Consider the following 10,988-nt stretch of genomic DNA (forward strand, 5'->3'; position numbering starts at 1 on the left):
ATGAGATTACAGAAAGTTCAAGAAAACACATTTAACCCTTTAAAGAGAAACAGACACTTTGTGCACAAGGTTAATCAATTTTGAAAGTTTATTCAGAGAGCGTCAGCTGATCGGTCGGTAAAGACTTAAAGCGGTAAAGCACAGAAAAGATCAAAATTCAGTTTATAAGAGAACATCTCACTAACTCGTCCTTCCTCTGATTTTATCTTCAGCTTTAAATAAAACCATATAAATAATTACAGAACATTTTTAAAAGAGGTTCACGCCTGTTTCAAACACGAGTGTTGTAGTACTCAAAATCAGTCTCTGTTCGCCTTGCCTTGGTCTCGGTCTCAGAGCACTCTGGTCTCAGTTAGTGGTCTTGACTGGATATTAACTGGATAAAAGTTCATGTTTTAATGTCTGAACAACAGAATAGTTTCTAGAATGAAAATTGGACCTAAAAACACAAAAACATAAACAATAACAACAACAACTTCAGGTGATTTTCCCAACACTCCGAGGGGGGGGAGTAATTCAGGGGCTTTTCCTTTCATGATTGTACTTCAGCACAGACAAATGCAGCTGATCCTTCAAGTGTTTCCAGAGTTTATAAGAAGGTCAAAGTCTGCGTGAAGCTTACATCCAAATCCGATAGAAACCCAAAACCACGGTGAGACAAGTGAACACCGAACCTGAAACAGAACCAAAACATAGCTGCTGTTATTCACTGTTGTTTTCATCCTTTTTAAAGTTCTGGATAAAAACTTTGGGCCTCGTTCACCAAAATCTTCTTAAGAATTTAAGAAGAAAAAAGTTTTTTTTTCTGAAGTTGTCCTTAAGAAGACTCTCCGTCAGATTCATCAAAGTGTTCTTAAGTGACTGAAATGTTTCACAGCTTTGTTCTCACTCGTGAGTTGAAAGCGCGTGCAGGTTGTTCCTAATTAGCATAGGTAACCACCCACTAATGCCCATAATAATAATTTATACTTTATTAATCCCGCGAGGGGAAATTTGTTTTTACACTCTGTCTAGTGAACGTGCAACACACACATAGGCAGAAATACACACATGCACAAACAGGATCCTATGGACATGCACTAATGGAGAGTTCTCAGAGTGAGGGGGCTGTCCACAGTGGGCGCTCCAGGGCTGGCGGGGGGGTTGGGTGCCTTGCTCAAGGGCACCTCGGCAGTGCTCAGGAGGTGGACTTGCACCTCTCCAGCTACCAGGCCAATTTCCGGACTTGGTCCGTGCCGGGACTTGAGCTGGCGACCCTCCGATTCCCAACCCAAGTCCCACCCCCAAAGGGGCATGAGTGCAGGACCCTTTAGTCACACAGACACACACGCTGGAAGCAAGAAGAAATTGGGTTGTGGAGCTCGTCATCTCTGTTAACGTAACTCTCCAAAACAACAGCGCCCGAGTGTGGCGTCCTACCTGCGAGGTATTTTATCGTGTCCAGCTTGTGAGACTCTAACATGGTTTTCAAACCGGCCACTTCAGTGTCGATCTTCATGTTGGTCTGAGTTAAATATCGATCCTGCTCTGCAGTCTGCAAACAGAACAACAAGATTTTAATGATTTAATCATCAGCATGAAACGCTGCTGAAGACGATGATGACACACGCTCTCTACTCACCGCTCAGTAACTTCACACTGCAAACTCAAATCTAAACAACTGTATTTCTATTATTTCTATTCACAAACTTTTGTCGTAAATAAATCAAAAAGTCAAATACAAACCATTTCCATGATGTCAGTCCTTGTTTCCAGAAGCTTCCTCTCATGATCTGCTTTCTGGAAAAGATAAAAAAGGTTTCATTTAGTGTTCCTCACAGCGCTCCATGGACAGGACGTTAGGATTTGAATCAGTGTTTCTCTCTTTCAGACGGCGCCGTACTATCACCACGTCTTTGTTTGTTTATATTGATTCTGTGACGGCGTACTATTAGTGTCTCAGTCTGTGAGGTCACGTTGCATTTCGGCATTGCAGAAGCGCAGGACAGCGGGAGCTCCACATACACACACAGTCAGTCATGAACACACACACACACACGGCGCTGTGCTCCCCCGCTGGCTCAGCTGATCCCGTCTCGCCTCTGTAACGCCTCTGAAGACGATACAGAAGGGGGGGGGGGGGGTCACTTCATCCCCACATTACGCCTCCAAGACATTCAGATAAAAGGTGAAACATCACAGGGACGTCCACCTTTAGACACTTACTAATTCTTTGACTCGACTCTTCTCCAGGTTCATGTCCAGAATCGTGTCTGAGCGCACTTTATTCATGACGTCCTGCAGAGGAGATGCGCAAGGTACAATCACCATCCAACTTCTGCTAAAAACATCTCACCAAATGTTGAAAAGACTTAAACACTTACAGCGAGCTGGATCTTCATCTGCAACAACTCCACCTTTAGTTTCTGTGTGAGATAGTCAAATATAAAAAAGGTTTACACTTTGTAAAGTTAAACAGAACAGCAGACAGAGGGTGGTATGACACGCCTACATTAGATCTTATATGAACAAAGAGTCGTGGTGTAGCTCAGTTTGTGTTCGTGTCCAGATAACCATGTTTGAGCAGTGGATCGGTATCAGACCTTCAGCCTTGCACAGATTTTATGACCCCCAGGTGAATTAATTTAATATCCTGAACAAACTGAGGTGAACAGCATGTTGACAACAGGCTGAGGTTATACGATGCTCTGGATCAAGTTAATCATCAATTTAATCTATGAGACGATGACTCTGAAAATCTGTAAAGAGGCAAGAAGACTAAAGGGATACACACACACACACACACACACACACACACACACACACACACACACACACACACACACACACACACACACACACACACACACACACACACACACACACACACACACACACACACACACACACACACACTTGTACTTGTGTGTAAAATCATTTAGTGCTTTAAGGAGAGCGCTGGAATAACTCGGAGCAGCGATTACATGTGTAACATAAATCTGGATTATTTCATGGTGTTGAATCACTCACCTCGTTCTCTGCCAGTAGAGTCGAGAACTCGCTCTTTTCCAGGATGATCATTTCTTTCTTTACTGACGCTATTTGAGACATGACACGCTGCAACATGAGCTCCTGCAAAACACACACACACAACACACACACACACACACACACACACACACACACACACAACAAGCACGTTTAATGACAAACCTACACAAGCTGCACAATAAGAAGTGAAGACAAGTCTCATGTGATCGTGTATTTACAACTTTGAGTGATCCACTCTTGGCTTCATGATCTCATTATGACTGTTAAGTAGATGTGCTTCTGTTTTGTCAATTCACATAGACAGACTCATATGCAACCATGATGTGTGATTCTGTCCATCACTGTTTACGACAGTTTAAGACCTGATAGAACTTCAAAATACTAAATAACAAAGCATGGCGCTCACAGACGCAGATCAGACAAACTGAAATAAACTTTTACATTTCATATTGTTGATGTCATGCAATGATCAAATGTTGATATTTTAACTTGAAGATTTTAATGAAATGAGGTCACATGCTGCAGCTTTAAAGGCTTTATATGCAACACTTAAATATAATAGAAATCAAGTATATCCTCTGAAAATAACTCTGTGAGTCATGACTGTCTACAATGGGTGTAACACCCGAGTCCCACTGTCTGTGATGTTTTCAGAGTTTTCAGAGTCCTATCTTCACTTTGTTTACATCGTCAGGACGGCCGGCTGACTCCTCCCCTCGAGTATAAAAGTTGTTTAATTGAGAGACTAGAGAAAAGAAGAATAACATACTGTACTCACTGCTTAACTGTGTTTCTAGATCACGCTCATTTCAGGTAAATTTACATGCAGTGTGAAGATACGAGTATAATAAAGATCGCTAGCATTAGCATGCTAACACAACAATGCAGCATGAGTTGTTTTGGTTTCATGCTGGTGCTCAAGGGCGACATCTGCTGGATCAAAAAAATCGCATATAAAGCCTTTAATGTTCTGTTGGTCAGAGATCTTAAAGAGATGTGAGTTTAACAAACGTCCTCCTCCTCCTCCTCCTCCTCCTCCGGTCTCACCTGCTGCACTTTGGTCACCATGTCGCTGTAAATCACCTCCATGTTGGACCTTGTCATCCTCACCAGAACTTGAACCATCACCTCGGCCTGCTGCGTGGTGAAGCCTGCTCGGGGAACATGTTGTTATTAAGGAAAAAAAAGAATCAACAGCCTGTGATTGACCGCCTCATGCTGCGAGAGTAAACAGACGACAAACCGTTTTCCTCGAAGAGTCGAACCACCGCGTGAGTATCGAACAGCAGTCTGCCTGCCTCACACTTCGACACTCCTGGTTTTAGATCGTACTGGCGGGCCGTGATGCAGGTGCTCAGATCTGAAGAGAGGACTTATCATTAAGAGATTTGTCTCTATAGTACGGTGGCCCTGAAGGTCAGCTGCACAAATATTTCAATAACATTTAAGAAAATGCAAAAAATATTTGACCGTCTTAAATTTCGCAGAATGAAAGTGCTTTTTTTGTGAAGGCATCGTCTAAATCAGTGTTTCTCAACTGCTGGGTCGGGACCCAGAAGTTCAGAACCACTGGACTAAAGATCTCCAGAACAACAACAGCCACAAAGAGTGCATGTTCAAAGCGTGGTTACCCAAACATACAAACAACGTCTGCTGGTGGTGACACACAGAAAGATGTGGAATATTGTGTAAACACTGACTGATGAGGGAAAATGTTTCTACTGGAAACATGAAGGATTGACCATCAGGGTCTGACTCTGGAAATATCCGACCCTGAGCGGCTTAAGTGTATATGGAGCTGGACACAGAAGGGAGTCATGAAGGTCTAATATCGGCTGATGTCCAATTTTTGCAACGACAGTGCTGTCAGATGGGGCCCCTTAGGGAGGTTTCCTACTAACTCATATGATAGTAAACGACCAAATGTTGCCAGTCTCTCCCTAAATATGGGAGACACACTTGAATAAAATAAGTTCTGCTATGATGTGATTCATATTTAAAAATGTACTCGTTTTTTCTTCAGCATATATTTAGAAATATTACTCGTGTAAACTTCGGAAATAAAACGCAGTATTTTTTCTTGGTGTCAGATTATTTTCATCATAATGGAAATGACAAGAAGCTGCAGAACTCAGATGAACATGAAGAAGCCTGGAGAGGAAAAAGGAGTTTGATGTAAATAATCACGACCTCTATGTGACATGTTAAATAAAATGTTTTATTAATATGTCACTGTTTACGTCTTTACATCACTACATACAAGGACACACTGAGGTTATTACAGTTCATTAACGGGATTAAATGAGAGCTGCTATGACGTCATCAGTTACCTCTCTTAATTTGTCCCACAGCGGAAACATTCACTCGTCCTTTCCTCCAGATCGGCTCCATGAAGTTGCTGCTCGGGTTGACGACACACTGGAGACCCGGCGATGTGTTGACAGCTGCTGTCAGACGCGACCCGGTCGGTCGTGATTTCACGGAGATGTCGTGATATAAAGACGGATCAAGCCGGTTCTGTGGATTCTTCACAGAAAGCAGTTTAAACCGGGAGTGGCTCCGTTTCAGGGTCATTTTTTAACGTTTGTTTTCCGCAGACTGAGACTCGACTTCCGCCTGTTAAAGACTCACTGAGGCTGAAAGACAACTTTTCACTGCTCACCCAGTTTCAAAATAAAGTTAGATTCAATGACAGCTCACATCCAAACTTCCGGTCACACTTCAAAATAAAACTGAGCGGCTGGAAGCGAACTAAAACATGTCGAATTAAATCAAAATTACGGGTTTAATTTAAACTATTTATTGATGGATTGGTATTTACAACGGATAATTAGGGTTACATGACTGAAAACAAATAAACGATTTTGAGATTAAAGCCGTAATTTTGGGAGATTAAAATTGTAAATGTGATTAAAGGCTTTATATGTGATTTTTTGATCCAGCAGATGTCGCCCTTGAGCACCAGCATGAAACCAAAACAACTCGCGCTGCATTGTTGTGTTAGCATGCTAATGCTAGTGATATTTTTTATGCTCGTATCTTCACACTGCATGTAAATTTACCTGAAATGACTGTGATCTAGAAACACAGTTAAGCAGTGAGTACAGTATGTTATTCTTCTTTTCTCTAGTCCCTCAATTAAACAACTTTTATACACGAGGGGAGGAGTCAGCCGGCCGTCCAGGCGATGTAAACAAAGTGAAGATAGGACTCTGAAAACTCTGAAAACATCACAGACAGTGGGACTCGGGTGTTACACCCATTGTAGACAGTCATGACTCACAGAGTTATTTTCAGAGGATATACTTGATTTATATTATATTTAAGTGTGGAAAAATCACATATAAAGACTTTAAAGTTGTTACATTACGAGAATAATTGTTAATTTAGTAGGTAACACTATATAATAACCATCATCTATATATTTATATATATATATAAATAAGGGTAAATAGATAGTTAATTAACCATGAGTTAATAGTTATTTACTGTTAACAAACAATGAAATTATAGTTAATAGTGTTTGCTAATGATTTGTAATGCTATAATTTATGCTATGTTAACAGTTTATTGATGCACACATTATAACATTTCATACACTTTATAAAGTGTTTGTTAATGATGACCAAATGATTTATAAACCTTTAAGAGATGGTTTATAAAACATCTATAAACATTACAGAGACACATGGATCAGATATTTGTTCATGGTTTGTAAATATTTTATAAAGTGTCTATTAACATTATTTGGATGGTTATTATAAAGTTGGAACTGATGTTTATAAAACTAACAATTGCTTTATACATGGTTTATAAACCATTCATAAACAAAATGTGAATGACTACTATGTTTGCAGTGAGGAGACCTGAGCATACTGCCCAACTTATGAAGGAGTTTTGTTAATTACTTTTGCTCTAGGGTAACTCTGCTTCAGTACAGTTAGAAATATTAAAATTTAAACTTTGTTGAGAATTTTTTATTGCCCATATTACGTCGAAGTGATGAGATAAAAAGTCAAAATTATGAGATAAAAAGTCAAAATTATGAGATAAAAAGTCAAAATGATGAGATGAAAAGTTAATGCACTCCAAAATAAATAAAGTCTTTTTTGCATTTTAGGGTTGCATCATGTCCACTCTGGTGGAAATTTCTGTAACTTCTTCAGAATTATGAATTTAAGATAAAATAATGTCACCTTGCATGTCCTAAAATTGCAAATTGCATTTAAAACGGGTTACCTGATATTATAATTCATCCATGGAAGGGTTAATATGGGCAAAAAAAAATCTCAATAAATCTGTGGGGAAAGTTATATGCTACATGCAAAGTGTGTTTTCATGGTCAGAAGACTAGAAAAGTGCTGCGAGTCCAGTCCATTTACCATTTTTTAAATATTGTATGTTTACCAAACCAAGACTATTAAGTGCTTGCTCTTTAAAAACACTTTGGCATGTTTTTGTTGTAAAGGAGATAACACTTTAGGTGTGTTACTTGTGCATTTGACTTTAAGTGAGGCTTTAGATTGTCTGTAAAAGAGCCTTAGAAATCAAGTGGCAGCCACATCTTTATCAAAGCAAGAAAAGGTTCAAATAGGCCTACCACACAAAGATAAGTAGAGGGGATTGAAAACACGTGTGGTTTGGTCAGCCTTTAAGTATAAATATTATGAGGGTGGAGCACAGAGCTCACAGATACTTCAACCACCTGAATGACAGCGCCACCTGGTGTCCTTTTTTAAAAAAGAGGGGGTTAATCAGATAAAATCGAGAAAAACGGTGTTTTATATTTTTAGAAGTCCCTATCTGCAGGCTCAATTTAAAGACTAAAAGATTGGGGGGGATTTGACAAAAAAAAATAATTGACTAAAAATAAATTCCAGTTTTATATATTTAAAAAAATGAATATTGTAGATTTAAATAGCTTACATTCAAATAAATAATGTGTAGGCTACTTAACATCTCCATAGTAACCCAGGTTGCCAGGAGACGATTCTAAAATTAAGTAATTCGAACAAAAACAAAGTCAAAGTACTTTGAAACAAATCTCAGTGAGAGACAGCAGCAAATATTCACAGTGGTTTCAAAGTTTCATATTTTGAAGGATTTCTTCACAAAAGATCTTCATCGAAAACGTTTCTCCTCCTCAACAAGTGTTTGAGCATGCAGGACGTAAGATTGATTCTTTGAATAAAACTAGATCGACACGATCACACGTTTAAAGTTCAATAAGATAACAAGAGGTTTTTAAGACTTTTTATCACAAACAAATATGAAAACATGTAATAAATTAAATATTAAAACATAATAATGTCAGCAGCTGCTTCTGTCGTGATCTTTATAAAAACTAAATGATTTTCTATCAGACCTTTAACTGTTTTAAAACTCAAATAGTCTATTTCATTTATATTGTGTTGAGAAAGAAACAGTGAAAGTAGTTTGGTTCAGGAACTTTAAGTTTGATCCTGAATGAATCTATGTGAGTGCAAACTTTAATAACACATTAAACCAACAATATATAGATATTAAAAAAATACTTTCTACTGTAAATACTCATAGAAATGTGACTTTGAATCATTTAATGAAGAATTATTGATTGTTGGTCATAACTTTATAGTGTGAGGATGTGAGGACTTTATTTTTTAGAAAATTCTTCAGTTTATCAGAGGTTTACATTTTGGGATTGTTTCTGTCTTTTAGACGAACCAGCGATTCAGGATGGCCTACACCCTGGTCCAGGACCCGGACTGGTCCAGCCCGAGGGTGATCCTCAGGAGGATCCCATCTTCAGTCGGCTCTTCAGGAGGTTCATTACCGAGGTCCCCGTCTGTAACTCCTCCTCGCTCTCCCTCCTCTCCTGCAGAGGTCATTATTCTCTTGTTTCCTTTGAACTCAATAGTTGGTTTGTATTTCATCTCAAGAATGATTGAAATCTTTTTTTAAACCCTAAAGTAAATCACTGATCCTTAACAACTTGAAGTTTCAGTAAAATTCTTGTTTGTAGTTATCTGATTGTTTTATTAAATACATTAAATACTGACCTTTATTTAGAGGCTATTTAAAGTTCTATATAGAAACTCAAATATGGAACATATTCAAAAGTTACATATGAACTTTCTTTAAACCCTTGATCATTTTAACAGCTGATTCTGTCATGATCTTTTTAAAACTAAATATTTATGTTGACTTATCTTTTTACTGGTTAAAAACTGTTTTTTATTCATTTATTGTGTTGTGGAAGAAACTGTGAAAGAAGTTTGGTTCAGATAATTCATTTTTTATCCAAAATCAATCTTTGATAGGTGAAGCACATCACACCAACAATAAACATATAGGCTGACAGCCTGCCTACAAAACAATACAAATATGAATTACAGCAAATACTTGTAGAAATGTGTTTGTTTGAATGACTTAAAGGAACACTTATTGAATGTTCTTTATAACTTCAGACTTTGAATGTTGAAATGTTGGTTTGTTTCTGTCTTTAGTGCTCCCACTGGACTGTCCACGACCCGGATCAGACCAGTCTGAGGGTCCCTGCAGCAGCCAGCTCTCCAGAACCGTCTCCACCCAGGTCCCCTTCTGTTTCTCCTCCTGCCTGTCCCTCTAACTGCTTGATCCTTGACCTTCAAGTGAGCTCCTCCTCTTCTTCCTCCTCCTCTTCCTCCCCCCCTCCTCCCCTGCCTCCTCTTTCTCCTTATCTTCCTCCTCTTCACGCTTCTCTTCTCCCTCCTCTTCCTCCTCCCTCCTCCTCTCCCTCCTTCTCTCCCTCCTCCACTCCCTCCTCTTCGACTCCTCCTCTCATCCAAATACGGTAAACTCTGGCTCTTAAGACCTTAACAATAGAAAACTGGAAACTTGAAAACATAGTCAGGGGATATTAATGTGATGTTGTGATTTTTTCTGATTTGATGTTTTTTCACATGATGTTGTGTTAATGTGTAAATATGTAATGTTGTGTTATATTACGTCATGTGTTGTCTTGTATTTTGTTGTGTTGTTGTTTGATTTTTTCAGATATTATGTTTCTATATTATATTGTGTTTATGTGTTATGTGGTGTTATTCATGTCATGTGTTGTCTTGTTGTGTCTTGTTGTGTCTTTGTGTGTTACGTTCTGTTGTGATGTGTTGTCTTGTCATGTGATCTGATCTGATGTGATGTGTTGTCTTGTTTGTGTTTTGTTTTGTTGTGCAGTGTTGTGTCTTGTTGTGTCTTTGTGTGTTGTGTTGTGTTGTGATGTGTTGTCTCGTCATGTGATCTGATCTGATGTGATGTGATGATTAATGATGTCACATAATATCAGGTCATGTGATGTGAGCTACATTTTGTTTCATCAAAATGAACTTTTTGGTTCCTTGAATGTCCCAGCGTCTCTTTGATTCATTCCCTCAGCGGACAGGTGGGATCTAAAAAAGGTGAGTTTGATTCCTACACAATGTTTGTTTTCAGCATGGGATCCTTTTTGATTCTTTTTTTTTGTTTTTTTTTGTTTAGGAACAGGAGGTGAAATCTAAAGAAGAGCCCTGAACAACAGAACAGAGGAGACAGGAAGCAGCACAGAGGACACAGACAGGATGAGGTTGAATGAACAGACTGACAACGAGAGAGAAGAAGAAAAGACGAGAGACAAGTGTCAACGGTAACTTCATGAAAACAGCTCTGAATATATAAGAAAACATGGCTCACTTTGAGGAACATTTCTCTGACATTAGATGAACTTCATTTTATTTGTGATGTATGTCCACTAAACCATTTTATTGTTTGTTTGTTTCAGCTGAGACCTCAAAGCAAACAGAGGACTCCATTTAAAGAGGAGACGGACGAGTTTGGAGACAACAAGAGGTCGGCACAACATTTAGAATCAGCTGCAAAAACAGAGTTTGCAAATCAAATCTGAATAAATATAGATCCATGAATAATCTCTTCTGTCAACTGTTGGTATTTTCTCTTTATTTTGA

At 38.7% G+C, this 10,988-nt stretch overlaps 1 protein-coding gene and 1 long non-coding RNA gene across 2 annotated transcripts; one reads left to right on the forward strand and one right to left on the reverse strand.

The window, feature by feature from the left end:
* Positions 1-74: 74 nt before the first annotated feature.
* Positions 75-5,706, reverse strand: mcur1 (mitochondrial calcium uniporter regulator 1). Its single transcript, XM_061064871.1, has 9 exons — positions 5,361-5,706; positions 4,274-4,390; positions 4,078-4,181; positions 3,010-3,111; positions 2,364-2,405; positions 2,206-2,277; positions 1,726-1,779; positions 1,420-1,534; positions 75-674 (listed from the first exon to the last, which is right to left on the reverse strand). The coding sequence occupies exons 1-9, from the start codon at positions 5,602-5,604 to the stop codon at positions 619-621; spliced, it is 906 nt and encodes a 301-aa protein (XP_060920854.1). The 5' UTR covers positions 5,605-5,706; the 3' UTR covers positions 75-618.
* A 4,491-nt stretch (positions 5,707-10,197) lies between these two features.
* LOC132994516 (uncharacterized) lies at positions 10,198-10,951 on the forward strand. The gene is made up of 3 exons (XR_009676708.1): positions 10,198-10,445; positions 10,525-10,669; positions 10,805-10,951. It is a non-coding gene; the product is annotated as an uncharacterized LOC132994516 (long non-coding RNA).
* The last annotated feature ends 37 nt before the right edge of the window (positions 10,952-10,988 follow it).

This window comes from Labrus mixtus, chromosome 19, assembly GCF_963584025.1.
Source record: "Labrus mixtus chromosome 19, fLabMix1.1, whole genome shotgun sequence".
In the NCBI taxonomy this organism is placed as follows: Eukaryota; Metazoa; Chordata; class Actinopteri; order Labriformes; family Labridae; genus Labrus; species Labrus mixtus.